General features: G+C 41.9%; 1 protein-coding gene across 13 annotated transcripts in view; it reads left to right on the top strand.

Moving 5' to 3' along the window:
* The first annotated feature begins 3,091 nt into the window (after positions 1-3,091).
* The window catches only part of ptprt (protein tyrosine phosphatase receptor type T), a 341,042-nt gene continuing 323,184 nt past the window's right edge, over positions 3,092-20,949 (top strand). For all 13 annotated transcript variants that reach the window (XM_044221198.1, XM_044221225.1, XM_044221272.1 and 10 more), the window contains exon 1: positions 3,092-3,549. In XM_044221198.1, the coding sequence (XP_044077133.1) occupies positions 3,462-3,549 (88 nt within the window). In that variant the 5' untranslated portion in view covers positions 3,092-3,461. The remainder of the gene's footprint in view (positions 3,550-20,949) is intronic.

Below are 20,949 nucleotides of genomic sequence, written 5' to 3' on the forward strand. Positions count from 1 at the left end.
AAGCTTGCAGCCAGTTGGACTCAGGATGAACGCATCCACCTGCTTTTATACTCAAACCAACGACATGTTATCAGTAAACTGTCTGATGCCAGTAAGTTGTGCTTCTCCTAAAGTTCGGATCACTTGATTACATTTCTTTATATTTGCTGCTTGTTGGCTTTGATCCTGATGTAGTTGTGTTTGGACTTTTTAGTTTTGCATTGGGCATTGAATTGAATTTTTAATCTTTTGTCTTTCCATTTCTAAGTTTTTAGATGTTAGGATCTTTAGATATGAGGTTTCTTAGTATGGTCTTAAAAACAAAATGCAGCAGAGAGACTTTCTATAGATATTGATAATTATGAAGATCCTATACTGGACATTTTGAAGACGTATTTTCTTAGTAATAGGAGTCAAATGTATAAACTATTGTTTATGGGCATTGAAAACTTACACAAATAACAGAGGGGGGGGGGAATATTGAAATATTGGTTACTCTTTGACTGAGACAAAAAGCCTGAGCATGACAGAGATAAGAAGGCAATCAAACTGTGATCCAGCCCACTGCAGAGCAACAGGCAGTTTTTTGGTAGCCAGCCTGTTGAGCTGAGCAGCATTTAGCGCAAAGGACGAAAAATGCCAAGACCTTCCCAACTGGCCGGTTGGAATTCACTAAATTTATTACACCCTGTCACGGTCACCTGGAAAGAGAAGAGAACAAATACCAGACAGTCAGTAGGGGCCTCTGAAGGGCACTAGGCTGATAAAGATTTGATGTGGTCTTATAGGTAGCAGTTGTTGTGCTTTTAAAGCTCAAATATGCTTGAAAACGCTTGCACATTTTCTCACTTGTTGGTTTACTCCTCACAAATTTCATATGATGTTTTGAAGAACTGGACAGTCACTTTTTTTTCAATCTTTTTTCATACTTCCCTGTTCTTTGTGGGGTTTTTTTTTTTCCTCCATTGTTGCTGTGACTGTTTTCTCCATGGGTGCCAGTCTGACCTTGAAAGCCACACCTGGCTCAACACCAGCAGCAAGCACAAAACATGCCCACAACACGGGGCACACATCCTAAGATGTATCCAACGTCAGAAATGAGGACAGTGACTGTGTGTGTGTGTGTGTGTGTGTGTGTGTGTGTGTCTGTCAGTGTGTGCACAAATGTGAGCGGTGACATTTGTCTTCTCAGTGTCAAGAGTGGAAAAAATACCCATGCAAGCTGTGGAAAGAAGAGTAATCAGGATTAAACCCAAATAGAATCTGTCAGTGCTCAACTCAAACACTGAGGACAAAGAGAAGTGGAAAACCCTTTAAAACATGAATATGTGATAGTTTAACAATGGCAGTTTGAATGTTCAGACCATCATCAATAACCAAACTTGTCAAACTACAATTCTTACTTCAAAAATGTTCTCCTCAATCTTTTTTTTTTCAAACTGCATTTCAGAGTTATCGGCAAGTCTGAAGTTACAAAGTCCCAACAGGAAATGTGTCAGTGGACCACAGTCCAAATCTAAATGAAACTCATTCATTTAAGTTTGTTTATGGTCTCATAACAAACTTAGGTTGAAATATTCAGCCAAACACCTGTATGACTGAAGACTGGGCACAGATTATATAACTTCTGAAATCCCGACTGACTTTGAAATCCAGTTTCATCACACACTAAAGGCCCTGACACACCATGCCAAGCTCAAAGAACTAGCACCAACAAAGGCCGCTTCATGTCGTCTGTTGAAGTTGCACTTGAACACACCACAGAGACAGCTGACAGGCACCTATGTTCTGGGCATGCTTTAGAGGAAGTGACAGGTCAGTAGCCTGTGTTCATAAAACAAACTCACTAACCAAAAAAAAAAAACAACCACTACCAAAGATGCCAATATGTGAATATAAAGTGATATAAAAATGATATGAAATTGCTGCCCATGTCAATACAGCCCAAATGAAATGAACTGAGATAGAGAGAGAAAAATGTTGCAGTGTTTAGTTTTCACTTTTTGTATTTGTTTTTTAACTACAAGTCTACAATTTATTATTAGTAGTAGTATCCCATCTTACTTAACTGTATATATATATTTTATCACAATTCTTCTGTTTATTTTACACATGCTTTGGCAATATGAGAAAGAGAGAGAGAGAGAGAGAGAGAGAGAGAGAGAGAGAGAGAGAGAGAGAGAGAGAGAGAGAGAGAGAGAACAGTAAAATGAGTGGACTGAGAGGGATCTCATGACAACAGAGAAGGAAAGAGACACGTAAAGAGAGTGCGGAGAGAAAGACAGAGAGGGAGAAACAGAAAGAGAGAGAGAGGTGTAGAGACGGTGTGAGAATGCTATCCTTGCGGAGGGAGCAGGCGGTAGGACCCGGGGGAAACCAGAGACTTTAAAAGCCTTCAGCACAGTCAAGCTCGCGAAAAACAGCAAAGACTTTATGGAAAATTGGGTGTTCAAATAAAAGCCTATATTTAGTGATTTAGAAAAGAACAGTAAGCTGTAAGGACGGAGATATTAATGACTTTTTTGCTTTGTTATCGTTTATATTCATTTGCTGTGTCCCACAACTTAATGCTGGAATGACCAGTTTCCTCAACTAGTTTCATCTTTTCACATTTTTTATGAATACAATTCTTTAGGAGTAATTAACTAAAAATTTAAAAAAGTGATTAAAATGTTAAGATGTCCTTTGTAGGATGGCAAACGGAACGTTTGTTTCCTGTAAAATGTAAGAAGGTAGCCTATATATTTGATTTGATTTAATAACATCTATAACATCAAGTTGGCATCATAAGCATAGAAAATAAACATCCTTCACTTAAGTAAAGCTGAGGGATAGAATTTGAAAGCCAATAGGCCTAATATAGTTGGACATTTTTTTCTTCACAAAATTCATTAATTTTCCTGAAATTGCCCAATTATTCATTTGCGCTCCTCTCATTCAAGCTTTTCGCTCTCGATGATGCTTATTGACTACAGTACTTCCTGTTGTGACAATTCAATTTCCATTCCGCCGCTACTTGAACTTATTTTGAAACTCACGATCGGAAGTTCTACACGCGTTAATGCACCCGTTTTTACGCGGGTGTCTGGCACCCGGTGTGGTGCGCACTGCTCTCCATTCCTTTTCCAACTCAACGTCAGTCTGTCAGAGACCCTCTGAGCGCACGCGCTCACACACACACACACTCACACACACTCTGTGCCCCTCTCACACACTTACGCGGGCACTGACGCACAAACACAGGCTCGCTCCGTCGGACCCGGGAGGAAAGGAAAGGAGAGAGCTACTGTTTATTTGCCTCCAACTTCTCTCTTTGCTTCTACTTGTGTCTTTATGTCTCTTCTTATCCACCAATGCGAGGATTTTATTACTGTTATCACTGTTATTATCACTGTTGTCCCGAACTAAGGAAAACCAGTTTAAGGACCAGACGGGAGTATGTAAAATAATCCGCACGACTGAGCAAAACAAGAAGAAAAGAAATGGATAAACGGAGTTATTCTCTCGTTTTGCCCGCGGCTTTCCTCTACTTTGTACTTTTGGGATTTACTGGCGCACAGTTTTTTCCAGGTAAAGCGATTTGTTTTTCATTTGTGGATTTGTAAAAGGTCTCACTACTCATATGTTCTGTGTTTTGGGGCGCTCTGGTGATTTATTTGAGTCTGAATCGGTAACAAATGCCACAGCGATGAAGTGACGCGTATGGGAATAAAACGTGGACATAGACGTTGATCCGTGCGTTTCAGCAATTTCGGGAGCACCATGCAGCTGCATACGTTATATCGCTGGATATTGTGATGATTAAACACCCTTAAAGTCAGTTTGGAGCACATTTTCAGTTGTTTAATAGAATTTTATTACGCGTGCGTGCGCGCAGAAACCTTGCTATATGAGCAGAAAATGTCTTGAGAGGAAAAATACCATAAATCACTTGTTTATGGAAATATAACGTGTTTTGCTGATAATGGTGGTCGTTTGGTTTTCAGTATAATGACCGCTGGCCTGAGCTTAGATCATCATGTCTGGGTCTGCTTCACAGTTCCGATGTGCGCGCTGGAGGTTTGCTGTGAAGTTTTGGACGCTTCGAGAGGTTTTTCTCCATGAAGCTCCATGTATACGTGTGGAATGTAGGCTCTGCTGCAGAGGGTTAATACGTGACTTTGATGTTGTTGTGTTTTAATGTAGGTTGCATTCTGAACTCGCTGGGTGCTTGGAAAAGGGAGGCCCGGTGCGTCTTGGGTCCGTCTGAGCGCAAAGCCGCGAACTGTTTATTAAAGTGTCCCCTAATTTATGTGTATGGAATGATGACATTAATATTTTGACGTGTGCTACAGCAAACACACACGCACATCATTGTGCGCCAGTGTCGTGGGCTAACGCGTGCAACTTACTCTCGTAGAAGTCCATTCCCTTGCAGAACCTATCAACCTTTTTATTCCACTTTTACGCGCAAATTACTGATCTGACAGATCATTTACACTCTGCGTTCTCTGTTTCTTCCGCAACTACCCCGATTCCTTAATATTTCAGTCAATATGCAGCTGCTGAGTTTCATCTCCCGCGGAGTTGAAGCTCCGGGATCCTCACACAGTCCGCAGCAGCATCTCTGCACGGCTGTCAGGAGCCAGCACTCCTCTGGCACTTGTTACGCGCAGGAGAGGTTTGGAGAGTTTGCGGGCTCGCAGTGTTTTCCAGCCTTTGATCAAATCAGGGATGAATACGATTTTCAATCATTAGAAAGAGAAGCTTTACAGATAGACAAAGCAAGCCGGGCGCCGAATTACAGCGGCGCTGATAGAAAGTTTGCTCCCGCATATCCAGCATGCTCCATTCCCCGATAAAACACAAATGTCCCAAATGAAATTCAGGATAATATGCAGAAGAAATCAAAGTGCGCTTATTTAGTAGCTGAAACATATAATGAGTGTTTCACAAATATTGTAAAGTCAGAATAAAAACACGTTGTTTCATTATAACTCAGCTAAAAAAAGATTTATTAAAAAGACTTAATCACATCTAATCGTGTCCTGTGCTGTAACTCCGTCAAGCAGCAAGACCCAACTGTACTTCCTAAATTCAGGCTCTACGTAACAGGAAAAATCTGTTTAAATCAGTGATGTTTTCAGTAGACTGCAGCAGCCTGTCGGCTCTGTGTCCGCCTCTCTCTCGGCACCTTCTGCTTGGTATTCATGACTCGTAAGGCTGCAAAAAGAGGCTACTTTGAAGGGAAGACTGGCTCCAAACACTGAGTCCTCCCTCTCTCTCCCTCGCTCTCTGGCTCTGGCTCCGGCTCCGCTGCAGCGCGGTGGAGTAGCCGTACCTCTCTCCGTGCGTAATGGTGCAGCAGAGGAAACCGCTACGTCGCGCGTTATGGTGAAATAAAAACTATCAATTTGGCCAAATATGTGCGTGGATGTCGGAATCAATCCCTAAAAGACAAGATCTATGTTTTCAACCCAGCGCATTGATAGAAACAGACGCGTAGGACAGAAAACTTTGTTTTAAACCCACATTTAAGAAATGAAACAGAGCTGGTCCTCCATGTAGATTCATAGTAAATATTGCAATACAGCCTCCTCTGCTCATGAGGATGTGCTCGGGTTAATAAGGAGAAACCTGGAGAAAACAATTTTCTGACTATATCGTTTTACAAGTCAGACTTGGAGTTTTGCAGGGATATGTGCGTGGTGTCATCCTGACATCCACTCTATCATTACTTGCATTTAACCAGTTATTTACCTGGGAGTGTGTGTGTGTGTGTGTGCTTGTGTGTGTCAGCCTGTGTGTGGCTGTTGGTGTTTGAGAGAGCGCGGTGAGGTTTATTTCTCTGGCCGTTGTTTGCTCTCGTGCCGTTGGGGGGCGATATTGGTACATCAGATCTATCCATCGTCACACACACGCATACACACACACACACACACACTCTCTCTCTCTCTCTCTCTCTTTCTCTTTCACACATACGCACTTTCACAAAGCGACCAGAGTGATTCTAATAATCTTTCTTCTTATTCCAATTCCAACTGCTGGGTTTTGTTTTTAGAAAAAATGTGAAGAAACCCATTCAGATATAAAGATAATAGACTGGAAGGCAGTGATGAAGAAAATGATCTCACCCTGAGTCTGTCTGTCTGTCTGTCTGTCAGTCAGTCTTACTGACATATTGTAGAAGTTGTAATCGCCCTCTCATCCATCCTCATAAAGGAGGTCTGGGTGTGTGGTTGCCTGGCTCAATTTTCAGATCATGTTGCTCTTATCACTGTCATTACTCTCACTGAGGCAAAGCTGTGGGTGACGTTAGTAAAATGTCTGTCTGTCTGTCTGTCTGTCCGTCCATCCACCCACAGTGAGGTCTGTGGATTATCCAAAGTAAGAGACTGTTGAGTTGTTGAGTGCTAACTTTTTCAAATGTTATTTTGTGATGCTCTAAGTACCACAACAATTCATCGCCACTGTATTGTGATGGTAAAATAGTTTTATTTGACTTCCACACTGGAAGCAGCGGTTTGTGTCCCATCTCACACTAACAGTCTGTGTTGATTTCTTTTATCCATGAAGATTAACTTTGCCTAACCTTAACCAAGTGGTTTTAGTTGCCCATACTTAACTGAACCCTAAAGGAACAGTTCACCCTTTTGGGATATATGCTTATTTGCTTTCTTGCAGAGAGTTAGATAAGAAGATCGATACCACTCTCATGTGTGTACGGTAAGTACGAAGCTATAGCCAGCAGTGGGTTAGCTTAGCTTACCATAAAGACCAGGGGGACACAGCTAGCCTGGCTCTGTGCAAAGAAAACAAAGTCCTATTTGAACAATTGTAGTTGATCTATTGTTTTATCCATAGAAGTGGTAGTTCCAAAAAAAAAAGCTCATTTGGGTCATTTTGGAAAAGCACTGACAAATGATCTATTTTGTTATTTTGGTATGAGGACTTCCTTTTTGTGATTTGGATGACTTGCATGTGTTACTCAAGGCTGTCCTTTTCATCTTGCGTGTGTGTGTGTGTGTTGGGTGCAGTTGTGCTCCTGATCCATTCTTTTGAGCTCCAGTGCTCGCTAATTGTTGAACATCCTGTCGAATCTGGAGGTGATGACTAGGGCGTTGAGGTGTGTGTGTGTTTTCAGGGAAACCAATTTACAATTTGTATTCCACTTAATTTGATTTCTTTGGCAAAAGAGTGAGAGAAAGAGAGCGAAAGGAGAAAGAGAGTGACCATGTGTCACTTTCTCTCTCTCCTTGACTCGTACGCCCAGTGTGTTGACATGTTAGAGGGACATGGAGATGTCTATGGCTTTGATCAAATCAACAGCCTTCAATTCCCCAATTACAGAGCCCTTTATGTGATTAGTGTAGAGTGTATGTGTGTGTGTCATGCTTCATATGACTGTGTGACAGTGTCATATAAACAGAGGAGAGTGGAAAGGTAAAGGTGAAGAGGAAAAATGGATTTCATTTGAGCAGAGACAAGAGGAGTAGAAAAAGCAATGAGAGATGAAGGAGAAGAGAAAATGAGAAGAGGAGGTGGGAGGGCAAGGGCAAAGAATGGAAGACATAAAATTGCGGAAGAGGGGGAAGAAGAGGAGGTTAAAAGGAGAGGAAGATCTGAGGATAAGAACTGAGCTTAAGACAGAAAAGAAAGAGAAAAAAAAGGAAGCAGGGCGAAGTCTGGGTAAAGAGGTGACGAAAGAACGGGGGGGGTGAGAACAGAAATAAAAGACAGGAGAATGGAGGATGGGTGTGGAGATCTGGGAAGGGGATGGGAAAATGGTAGATCGAAGAGAGAAAAGGGGGAGGAAAGAAGGGGATGAAGGGGAAGAGAGAAGGGGGAAAGGAGAGGAGAGGAGGACAGATAGGAACAGTGTAGGAGAAGAGAGGGGGAAAAAGAAGGGAGGAGAGAGAAGGATGTAGGGGAGGAGATGAGTGCAGAGGCGAAGAAAGGATAAGATAAGCAAGGAGATACAGCATGGAAAGATGGCAAGAGAGTGGAGGAGAAGAAGAAAAAGAGGAGGACGTAGGATCAAAGAGAAGGAAGAGGAGAAGACTGTTACAACTGGTAGTCAGACACCAAGAGGTAAGATCTACACGCAGTCTTTACTTTCCAAGATGCAGGTTCAGTATACAGATAGGCAGTCAGGAGATAACAAACAAGTCCAACAGGAGCAGGCAAAAGCAGGGTCCAAAACACAGCCAAAATCAGAGAACCAGGAAAACAGAGACAGATTACTGGAACGTAAGACATGGAACATACATCAACATACATCAACAAATTGGCAACGAGTGACTGAAGGCAGTGAACTATATACACAGGTAGATGCAGGCAATAGGGCACAGGTGCATGTAATTAGGGCGGAGCATGTAATCAGAACTGGCGGGAGACACACCAGAGGGCAGGAAGTGAAGTGGTCTGTAATGAGAGGAGATATGAGTTAACAAGAAAGAACAGGAAATATTCAATATCTAACAGACAGCCAAGGTGACACTAGACCAGAGGGGCAGAGCAGGAAGTGTCAGTACCCCAGATCAGGGTCCATGACATTGCTGGCGGGAACCCATGACTCCAGGCCATATCCCTCCCAGTCCACCAGGTACTGGCGTCCACATCCCCACCGGCACATGGCCAGAAGGTACTTAACAGAGTAAACTGGGCCCCCTTTGAAAAACTGGGGGGGGGCGGTGGGGGTCTGGAGGCAGGCACTAGGGGGCTTTCCTTTACCGGCTTAAGGAGTCTGAGGCAAACTGCCACCAGATTGATTACCTTAGAGACAGGGAAGGGACCAATAAAGTGAGGAGCCTGCTTCCTGGAATCCACCCGCAAGGGGAGGTCCCAGGTGGACAGCCATACCCTCTGACGCTGATGGTGGCACCCAATAGAGAACAGAACGCCTTCCAGAAGCGCTACACAAACTGTGGTACCCGGTCCAACACCACGTCCCTGGGAAGACCATGAAGCCGAAAGACATGTAGCAGAACAGCCTCTGCCGTCTGTTTAGTGGAGGGTTATTTCGACATGGGAATGAAGTGTACCATTTTAGAAAATCTGTCTATCACCATAAGCATGGTGGTGTTACCCTCTGCAGAAGGCAATCCTGTGACAAAATCCAAGGAGGTGTCCGACCAGGGGCGATGCGGGACCAGAAGCGGCTGCAGGACTACAGTAAGAGAGCGACGAGACACCTTGTTCCGGGCACAGACTGGACAGGCCGAAATGTATTCTCCCACCTCCCTCTCCATGGACGGCCACCAGAAACGCTGTTTGATGACAAAGCAGGTTCTCTTGACTCCAGGGTGACAGGAAACGAGCGAGGTATGAGCCCAGTGGATGACTTGCAAGGAACAAACAGGTGCTTGGGGGGCAGCACGCATCACCCTCTCCACGACCCCCCAGGAGACAGCTCCTCCCAAACAGGATGGTGGTGGTGAGACTGAAGGCAGCGACTTCAGATCAAACAGTCGAGAAAGAGCGTCCGGGAATTGGAGCATGGGCGATAAGAGAGGGTCAAGTTAAATCTAGTAAACAGTAGTCTAGTAACAGAGACCACCTTGCCTGCTTGGCATTTAGTTGTTTGGCAGACCTGACGTATTCCAAATTTTTGTGATCTGTCCAAATTAGGAAAGGTAACTCAGTCCCCTTCAACCAATGCTGCCACTCCTCCAGTACTACCTTGACCATCAACAGTTCTTTTTTCCCCATGTCATAGTTATTCTAAGGCGCAGGGATGCAGCTTCTTGTCCCTTGGGTGTGTACCTAGTTGGCGTCTGCTGAGTCCATGTTGCTGGCCAGTTCATACTGTTACAACTGGTAGTCAGGCACTAAGGACTCAGAAATGCAGACACCAAGATGCCAGGAGGTAAGATCTACACACAGTCTTTACTTTCCAAGATGCAGGAAGATGCAATAGGAGGCAAGGATAAAGGGAAGACTAAGACAGGAAGGAGAAAGGAGGAGAGGAGATGAGAAAGGAGAAGAGAGAAAGAGAGAAGAGGGGATTGAAGGCAAAAAGAAGGTGAAAGGACAAGACTGTGGAGAGATAGTCTTGTCATCTGTTCATCACTCCTGTCTAGACGAGATGAGGCAAAGGAGGAGGAGGAGGAGGACGAGGAGGAGAGAAAGACAAAAAAGCAGAAGGAAGAGCAAAGGACAAGTGGTTGGAAGAAATGCAATGAAAGGATGACAGGAGTTCTAGAAATGAAAAAAATGACACTAATTTGATTATGTCTCACTGTTATCGACTGTCTGAGTGGCTATAATTGTTTCCTCTGCTGTGTGTGTGTGTGTGTGTGTGTGTGTGTGTGTGTTCAAGTGAGAGAGAGAGAGAGAGAGAGAGAGAGTGAGCTTTATGACAGGATGTCTGTCACCTCATGCCCCGCTCTGTTTAGTATGCTGTCCATCCTCCCTCACTGTGTGTGTGTCTGTGTATGTGTCTGCCTAATCCACAGCACTTATTCTATTGGCCTGACTAACTGACAGCCTAATAGCAGGGCATGCTGAGTGCCAGGGCGTTGCGTGTGTGTGTGTGTGTGAGAGAGAGAGAGAGAGAGAGAGAGAGAGAGAGAACGAAAGAATGAGTTGGGTATTGAATGAATGCTAAAGTGGGTAGCAGAGCTGAAAGAGAGAGAGGGTGGAAAGAGTGAGAGAGACCACTTTCTGCAGTTAGTGATATGCACTCAGAAAGAAAAAAGTGTGTGTTCGTGGAAGAGTGTGTGCCCAGTTACACCAGAAAGTGGCGCCGAGAAATGTATTCGCATGCCCCCACGAAATAAGTGGTGCTGGAAGCTCCTTGACATATGGACTACTCGCACGGCTAGTTGGCAAGCCACTGTTGCTAGCAAGCTAACCAGTAACACACTAACTAGCCGGGAACATGCTAGCACTAGCCAGACACAGTTGCCCTCCAAGCTAGCTGGGTCGCTCCCAGTGAGCTAGTGGTCTAAAGGCGCCAATTTATTCAATCAGATGTGCTTGTTGGATGGTCAGACAGCTTTGGAATCCCCCTCCCTCCAGACATCAATTGTCTGAATTGGGGGGGACAGCGTCTGGCAATCACTTTAACTTTCCAGAACCCACAATTTGACATTCAGATCTTTTTTTTTTTTATTCTTTACAGCAACTATTTCTGTCACTTTTTGTGTTTACTACAAGTGCAACAGTATGAATATCTTCCAGGAAAGAATGTCTGATAATATGCACTCTTTCCCCCATTTTGAACGGTTATCTCATCTTGCAACTCTCATTGACGGCTGGCTTTTCACCCCACCTTTGAGTGTGGCCGTTCAGAACAGCTAAAAAAAAAATTTGGCCTCCGACGTGGTCAGACAATACATCGTACAAACTAGTTATTTTCAAACATAACCCAGACCTACATACCACATAATTGCAACATCCCTGATTTGACTCTGGCTGGGGTCATTCGCTGTATGTCATTCCACTCTCTCTCCTCATGTTTCCTGTCTATCTACTATCAACTGTCAAATTAAGGAAAAGGTCAAAAAAAGACCTTTAAACTAGCTGGCTAGCTAACTGCCATTTAGCTAGCTCAGTCCCTTATCTCATAATAAGTTAACAATGTTTATTCAAGAAATGTATTTGTACCATCCACTCCTATCTCAAGACAGACCTCAAACCATGCCATATCTCTTACTCATAGTTAATATGAAAGATTCTTCGGTTTTGGACTCTCTGATTCTCCATTCCCTCAAATCAGCACTGTCAAGATGGTTTGCTATTGACCAAATAGCAAACCAGTGCAAATTAGTGTGTCAAAGTTCACCAAAGTTAAACTGTGTGAAAGCTGCACACAGATTTACTTTACCTCTGTGAGCTCATTGAATTTAATTTATTTTGGTTGGACATTTTGTTGTTATAAATGCTGGTATGACTGTTCCCCTCTGCATGCTTTGATTGAAATGCTATTTGTCTGGAAGCTCATGGCCAGTTACCAAGTTATTGCCTGAAAACAACAACAAAGTTATTTCCCTGTACGAGGCAAACAACACTGAGTTCTCCAGTGATGGAATATAGTGTAAGAATGACAGTTGTGTCTGCCATGGGGATATTTGAACTGAATGAGATATGAGTAGTGAAAGATAACACAGCTTTGAAATGCACATTGAATGGAAAGACAAGAAAAATGGATATTTAGTGGCCCTGAGGGCAATTTTGCCTGGTGCATCAACAGAGCCAGCAGTGCACACACAACTCAATGGAAACAAATGTACAGCTGTAGCCAATAAAGACGTGCAAGCTTTCATCCATTAGTACTACAGATAATTCTTTCTTAAATGGTCTGAGGATATTTGGTGGAGTACAATGTGTCTTAAAATGCAAATATGGACTGAGCATGAAAACTGAGATTTGAAATTTGTACAAAAAGGTCTCCGTTAGAGTCTCAGAGGAGCAATCACTGACACTGGAAAAGGAAAATTGATGATGTCTTTGTATGTAGAAATAATCATAAACCATTCAACATAAGTGCACCCCTAATACATCTTTTGTTAGGAAAAACTAAAAGTAGACATATACTTTCAAACTTAAAAACAATTTTTGCTAGCTGTCTGGTGCATAATCATTTCAAGGTGGAGGAATCTAATGTATACATTTTTCATCTCCACACAGCAGTTATAGATTTTGTACTCTTCACAAAACCTTGATAGACTGTGCTAGATTTAAGGAAAAACAATAAGTATACTGTAACAGCATGCTTTTTCAAAACTCAACACATTTTGGAGATGCAGTAAAAGCACACCTGGTACTCAGACAGCATGCATGTACATCTTCTAGGAAGGCTACATGTGTACACATACTGATTTACTGCGTATGTATTTCTGTGTAAAAGTGCTTGGTGAGAAGAATTAAAATCCTGGACTTACAAGTTGAATAAGTTGAACAAGTTTGTATTTCTGTGCTGCTGTCAATGTATTAAACCCAGAGTACAAATAATAAACAACAGTGGATATGTTGAAAAAGATGGCTAAAATTAATTTAATTAAAGAATTGGACCAAGTGTTGATCGGTTCAGATGGCTAGTTGTTCTTCACATAGAGTGTACACACTTTGCTTTTTAACTGCTACTGACACAAAACTGGATTTCCATATTGACATAATATCAAACTACTTCATCCTTTGCTCGCGACATCTGCTCATGATTACAGTGGCTGCTAGAGGGCTTTGTCACTTTAACGTAAATGTATGTTGTTTTGGGGCATTTGCTGAAATGACCAGTGCACTCGTTTTTCTTGGCAGGACTTTCTCACCACTTCCTATGAAGTATGATGGCTACAGCAGCTTGAAAGAAAAGCTAAATCACACATTTTCGTGTAAAGTGGTAGCTAAAAATTAGTCATAGGCATGTGACTAGAAGTTTGAAGGTTATATCTCAGAGTTAACTGGGAAAATCAGGGTAGGCTGGGCGAACATGGAGCCAATACTCCATATAGGAGTCCTTTTAAGAACTTCAATTTAAGTAACATGGCAAGACACTACTATATGTGTCCTCTTCTCCTGGTTGGATGAAGGCTAATATCCTTTCCCAAAGTCGGAAATGGCAAAACAAACTTGGAGACAAATCAAGTCGTGATTGAGCTGATTAGAATGTTGGAGGTGTAAAACATACACAGTGTGGCACATTAAAAACTTCCTTTCCTCTAATTAAAATAACTGCTGATTAATGCAAGAGGTCTTAACGAAGCTTAACAAGGTTTCGAAGTAATTAATCCATATTTAATAGAAGATGTTAGACTGAGAGGCTGCTTAGTCGGCTGAATCAACAAGCTTGGGGGGAGAGAGGGGAAGGAAGACGAGGGGGAAGGGAGGAAAAGAGTGAGATGATGGATGGCAGATAGAAAGTAAAGGAGGAAATGAGACAAATAAGTGTGGGTAGAGGGAGGAACATAATAAACAGATTGATAGAGTTTAGGTGGAAGAGAGAGAGAAGAGAAAGATAAGTTATTAGATGATATCTGAGCATCATTCCCTTTATTCTCACAGTGGCTAAATTTAATTTATGTCAGACTGTGTGGGAAGTCTTACCCAGAAGATGGATACTCAGATGTAGGCAGAGCCACTCAACTGGTCTATGAAAAAACATTTTGTATAAGGATGCCCAAATCAAACTCTACAGTAACAGGATAAAGGGGGCATTGTAATCCATTAAAGAATAATTCCGGTTTATTACAAATTGGGGCTTGGTCTCTTATGGCCATTGTTCCAATCAGTACTCTGCTTTCATCTGGGAATGCAGGGACAACAGGGAAATAAACACAAAGTGAGGTTAGCAAAACATATTAGAAAGAAACAAATGAAGGCAAAGTCAAATTATTACGGTCTGTTCCATGTTGAGTTGGACTTATCATACTTACCGTAGTTGTGCGCAAACAGATTTCTTGTGCAATGAGCGACACACTCACTTTCAGTTTTACTTCAAAATAAAGTGGTTTAGATAATCTGACTGTCTGAACGCTTGTGTTTCTTCCCACATTGGACTTTGTTGTAGCTATGTTGCTGTGTTCTCAGATCTCAGCAAAGGCTTTGGTGAGTTATCAAAGCTATTTACCTATTTGGACTTTAGTCCAGATCTAAATATCTCAACAGCTATTGGATAGATTGTCACAGCATTTTGTACAGATATTCATGGATCCTAGACGATGTAACCTAAAGACCTTGGTGATCCCCTGGCTTTTTTATAGCACCACCATTAGGGTGAAATTTGTAGCTTTAAATGAAATGTCTCATGAACATTCAATGGGTTTCCATTAAATTTGGTATAGATACGCAAGGTGCACAAAGGATTAATCGTGAAAATTGCACAGAACTAGAGGAGGATGGGGAGACAGAAGAAAACTGATTAAATGAGGATATAAAGTTGGGAAAGAAGGAATGAATTAAGAAAGACAGTGGTTCGGATAGCAAGAGATGGAGAGAGTGCAGCAGACAGAGAAGAAGAAGAAGAGCAAACATCATAATATTTGCATGGCAGTTGGATTTCGCCTCTCATTATTTACACACACACACAGACAAATACACATGCAAGCCAATATACATAAACACACAAACACACACACACCAGGGAACACACACATGTCCTCCCTTGATGCAGCATTCTGAAGGAGCCAACCATCTTCAAGTTGTTTATGGACGGTCATCTGCACACATGCACACACACATACACAAAGTACACCCAAGTGCACACAAACGTACAAATGCACACACTTGACTAAAACACTGCCAAGTGTAAACAACTGTAATCCAGCATCTGCTCCTCTTCTTCTGTCGCTCACTCTCTTTTTTATCTTTCTCTTCGTCCCTTCTTCTTGATGTGCGTGTGATTTTTATCCATCCATCCATTCGCCCTCTGATCACTTAATCCGATCATTCTGTCTAAATATCCCCCTCTCATTCGTTCATCCATTTACCCTCATTTCCACTAATTCACCAATCCATCAGCCTGTCAATCCACCCACATGTGAATATTTTATCAATCATCCATCCATCTGTCAAGTGCATGTGAACTGAGAGGGAAAACACCACTTGTGCTTGTGCTTATGTGCATTTAGTCTGTGTATACTGTATGTGTGTGAGCTCAGATTGAATGCTGATTAACTGTCATTGCTGGCTACAGAAAACGCTCCCTGGTTAAGTGATACAGACAGACAGACGGTTAGACAGACAGGTGGATGGACAGATAGACAGAAAAACCATTTACTCGGCTGGTAAGCATGGCAGCGGCTGCTTTACCTGTCACTCACGGAGAGGGGAGAGAAAGGAGGTGTCATGGAATGAGATAAATAAGTGGGGGAGATTGAAAGGAAAAGAGGGAGGGAGAAGTGAAGTGATGAGGAGGAGGTGGAGGAAGAGGTGAGAGAAAGAAACAAGAGAGCAGGAGAGTGAGAGCGATTGGCCGTGGATGATAAAGGGCAGAAATGACAAATGATGGGAGAATGAGTGGGAGAAGGTGTGGAGGAGGAGGAATAAAGACTGTTGATTGTTGAGGAGGAGGTGTAGAAAGGGAATGTAGGAGATTAAAAAGACACAAAACCTTTCTCATATATGCACTTCATTATGTAAATGTGCTGGTGATTTTACATGTCATCCGCATGTTTGAATAAGTGCCCGAGTGACCTTTTCCATCACAATGGCAATTTGGGTCGGACCTTACATTTCTGTAACATGTCAGCATGGCTCCAGTCAATTGACTGCTGTCACATAAGAACTACAGAGAGAGATTGACGGGACGTCTTGTTCATCCTGTACTAAATTTGTCATTTCTTATGAACAATGAAAATGGCATGAGATTCCTCTCATGCCAGATCAATCAATAAAGGTGTCTTTTCATTTCTTTCCTCTCTTGTGGTGCAGAGAGAGAGAGAGAGAGAGAGGGAAAAAAACACTTGGGAAAAACCTAATCCTCATCAGACCTAAAGTTTAAACATTTCAACATTCAAGACAGAGTCTTGTCATTTGTAGCATTGCTGAACTTAACTTCTGTATTCTATTACTATAGCCATTACTTTTGCAGCTAGATGAACCAGCAATGCTACATATTCCATGCCTGAAAAAAGCTATAGAGGGAAAGAAAGAGGCAGAGAAAGGCTGACAGGAAATCACATCAGTACAGACAGAGTGACAATCTCTATTTCATCTGTGTCTCTGTCCTTTGTTCTCTGTAAAGCACTTCATGAAGTGCCTATTTGTTACTAAACACGCTATAAATAAATTCACATCAACTTTGACTTAATGGAAAGGTAAAGGGCAAAAGGCATTTCGACTGTAAATAACAGAGAGCCTGTCATGTATATTTTTAGATGAAAGTTGTGCACCAGTAAAGTCTTTCCACGCAGCTAGAGAAGGAGAACAGACAAAGAGAAAGAGACAGAAACATAGACTTACTATACATTCAGTGTTGCCGTACTTTGTGCTCAAATGCAACTCCGTTAAGTATTGCTGCAAGTAAAATACTGTTACTGGTTTTTTTATGTTGCATTTTTCTTCAAAGGCAAAAACCTTCAAGAGCTTTTAATATGTACTGCAAGTTGTTACTTTTAATGTAAGCAATAGAGATGCCTACTACAAACTACTTGCAAAGGAACTTTGCACCAAAAACACCGATTCCAATTGTGCAACCCATTCGCTTAATGTTATTTTAGACAAATCAAACACACCTTTTTGGTCTCAGCATGATTGAGATGAGAATAGCTTTTTAAGAAGCATCATGATCCATCATTGTCATAACAAAGAGTGGGCCATATGAAAGTTAAGTTACCTTTAAAAGGAATGAAAATGGGTGTCTCTACAAATTTGGTAAAATTAGATGCAAATGTATTCCCATGACTCACTGAATTAGGTAGAATAGAAGAGGCTTCTGGGTAATTATGTTTCATTTAAGGGAATTCTCTCAATGCAAGTCAGAAAGCACCAAGTCATTTGTGGACAATGCAAACGTCTTATTATCAGACTGTTGTTTTATCTTCAAGAGAATGCGATCACAAATTTGACCTTTTTCAGCTTTAAGAAAGTGTAAAGAATAACTTGTCATGTAATTGAAAAGAGGAGAGGTTCGCATTACAAAATGCTTTTTCAATCTCTCTCTACAACCTTTGAGAGAGAATAGACTGCAGTGGCTGTTACTACTAGCTGAAGATAATAGCAGAGCAGATGCTGGATGAGACTTTGTTGATAGCTACAGCTGAGTTATGAATCATGGCTAATTATGAATATACTTTAAGTCCTCCACAGTTGTATGTGGTGAGATAATGGTCCATTAAAACACTCTTAACATGCATGGACCTGCATGAAACAGGTGCACGACCCATTTCAGCTCCATAAGTGTAGTTTGAAATAGTCTATCCATTTAAAAGCCCAGACTCAAGTCCCAATTAACGCCAGAAATGCCATCAACATTGTAAAACTTACAATGTCAGCTCTCAAAATGTCTCACTTACTGTACACACTGGTCTTTGTCTATTTTCCATCAGATGAGGAAATAAAGGTTGTACAAGTATTAAGTGAATTTTCCAATAACTTTGATACCTCATGGCTTTTTATTGCTTCTTTATACCTAAGATGGTGTTGTTTTAATGAGTGGACTTTATGGAGGCCTTTAAGAGGAAATAACAGTAAGACAATGAGTTACAGCAGCAGAAGTAGAAGCAGGTACTGCAATGTAACTCTTTTTTATTTTAATGTGTTTCCATCAGCCTTTACTGTATCTTTTCTTTGTTGATACACCAACTTTTCCACCTCAACCATGCTTTTTCACAAGATATACATTTTTAGGCAAATAGTAAATGCACATAAAGACAGCAGGATGGTGACAGAACTAATGTTTCTTGCAGCACGTACGTACTGTACTGCTTATGATGTCTTATTCTGCTGTTCCATTATGTCCAGTGTTATTTTCAACATTTCAGCTGCAAAGCAATAGAGGCTGTAGCTATCTGAGAGCCCAAGCCTTCTTCTATCAGGCTGTTAGTGTGTAGCCCAGAATAGCATGACTGACAAAGCAGCAACAAAACCCAAAGAAACGCAATACCAGCAGCAGCCAGCCAACTGTGTCGACCCTGTCTGTGTTTCAGAGCAGATATTAACTATGCCATGAGAGCAGTCCTTTCCCTTTCTAAAGATTAGGGAGGAAAGAGATAACAAGAGAGAGAATATAAGAGGGCTATTAGAAAAAGAGAGCTTTATGGATAGATGGAGGAGAGAGAGAGAGAGAGAGAGAGAGAGAGAGAGAGAGAGAGAGAGAGATGAGCAATGAAAGAGGGAGTGACAGCCCAAGATGTAAAATGAGAGAGATAAAGGGAGAGAATGAGAGAAAGTGACAGGGTGAGAGACAAAAAGAGTGACATAGTGACAGAGAGGGAGAGTATAAGAAGACATAAACAGAGCGAGAGATAAAGAAGGATGTTCTCAGGTAAACAGAGGGAGAGAAAGGTCAACAAAGAAAGAACGAAAGATGTCAACAAGGGAGAGACAGAAAGATAAGATGAGTGGGATGGGAAGAAAAAAGTTAACAGAAGGAGGGAAAGAGCAAAAGATATTGTGAAAGAGAGTGATGGAGAAAGAGGGAGAGCATTTTTTCTAATTTTTTACCTGGCCTCTATTTGTTTGTGCTGTACATGGCCATTATGCCATTGAATACTGGCTTTTATGTAAGAATTTATAGTATTTGGGTGTGACTTAATAGTTAGCCTAGTCAGCTAGCATTATTTGTTATAGGCTACCTACAGTATGCCAACATCAAGGGGATCAGTAATCAGTAGCTTTTTGTCCAAATGCGGTTTGTAAACTCCATTAATCATTGTTCATTTGCTCATTCAACTTGCACTAGTCCTGAAGCACAATCTTAGCTGAACTGTCACAGCTGTCATGTCATGCACACACGGTAATATGTTTCTTTGATGCTCAATCATGTCTGGTGTGTAACTCCTGTGAGGAAGAGGGAGCAACTGGGTGGAGAGCTGCAGAAGACGATGAAAAGAGAGAGCGTAAAAAGAAAGAGCAAAGATAGAGATAGAGAGGGAATGTGATAAGAGGAGAGTGTTAGGTATTAAGGAGTATTAGTGCAAGTGTAAGCCATGGACATTAATGAACTATCCTGCTGTTCAATAGACCACCAGCTTTGGCACTGAGCCCCAGTGTGTGTGTGTGTGTGTGTGTGTGTGTGTGTGTGTGTGTGTGTGTGTGTGTGTGTGTGTGTGTGTGTGTCAGTGGCAGGAGAAGACAGCTCTGGGAAGGTAACAAGGCCCTTGTCTTATCCCTCTTGAGGTCCTATTAACCTTTGCTCAACATTCACACACACACACAAACGCACACACCCTCTCTTTTTTGACTGTCCCACTCAGACACACACCCTCATGTTCTCTTTTGTTTCTCTCTATATCACACACACATACACACAAGTCCTCACTAAGGAGATTTAAGAGCTGGTTAATTGGTTGGCCGAGGCTAATTTTCTGTTGAAAGTTAATGCCACCGTCATGCATGGCTCCCTGTGGAGAGGGTCAGAGTTAGGCTGGCTTGGTGTGTGTGTGCGTGTGTGCGCACGCATTATGTAGATGCAGCTCTTTTTCAGTGGTGTCCTCTATAAGGACTGCTAACTAGCGTTGGGTCAGTGGCGTTGTATCAGTTCACATTCAAAAAGCTGTACTCTCAGAAAAGAGTGCATTTCATTTGTAAGGCTTCAGCGCTTTTTGTAGATACTCTCAAATCACATAACTCATATTTCTCCTGAAGTACTTTTGTTGGTAGCAAGATTAAAAGTGTCAGAGTGAGATACAGTAAAATTTCATAACAACCACTGGGAATTAGTTTTATTACATTTACAGCAAATAAACTGGCATCTATCTACATTTAGCAGTAGCTTAGCTTAGTGGTAAAGTTTGCACAATGTGTCAAGAATTTATATTTCACATTTCACAGGAAACAAAAGGAAAGGGGGTTTAAAGAGCACATGCACCATTTTAAACACAAGATTGGTATTGCGCTTTAATAGGTGTTGTGTGAGCTTTACGCTAGTAAAAAAAACAGCATAATGATTGATGCTATGCAGTGACAAGGAAATACAGCTACAGATTCAGTATTCAGAGCTTAAGGGCAGCTGCCGCGTTACAACATAAGCATAAGTACAAACACACACACCCACACACCAGAGGGTTGGTATGAGAGGAGAGACAGATGAAACAGGTTCTGCACACCTTTCACTGTGGCCTAATTCTTAGTGACTATCTTTAGAAAAATATGAAGACTTTCAGCTCCCAGTGTTTCAGTCAGGAGTGGTGCTTTGATCTGGCTCCTGCAACTTTCCTCCCTTGCCCGTTTCAACTAAATGCCTCTCCCTATAGGGTTCACAACTTTGTGAAACACAGTGTTCACTTAGACTAAAATACACTTGAATAGTGGATAGAGAATTATTTTTCCAGTCTGGGTGAGGTGGCACACTGTGAGTACTTGTAGCCATTTTCAACTGTAAGAACTCTA

The sequence above is a fragment of the Siniperca chuatsi genome, linkage group LG2 (genome assembly GCF_020085105.1).
Source record: "Siniperca chuatsi isolate FFG_IHB_CAS linkage group LG2, ASM2008510v1, whole genome shotgun sequence".
Lineage (NCBI taxonomy): Eukaryota > Metazoa > Chordata > Actinopteri > Centrarchiformes > Sinipercidae > Siniperca > Siniperca chuatsi.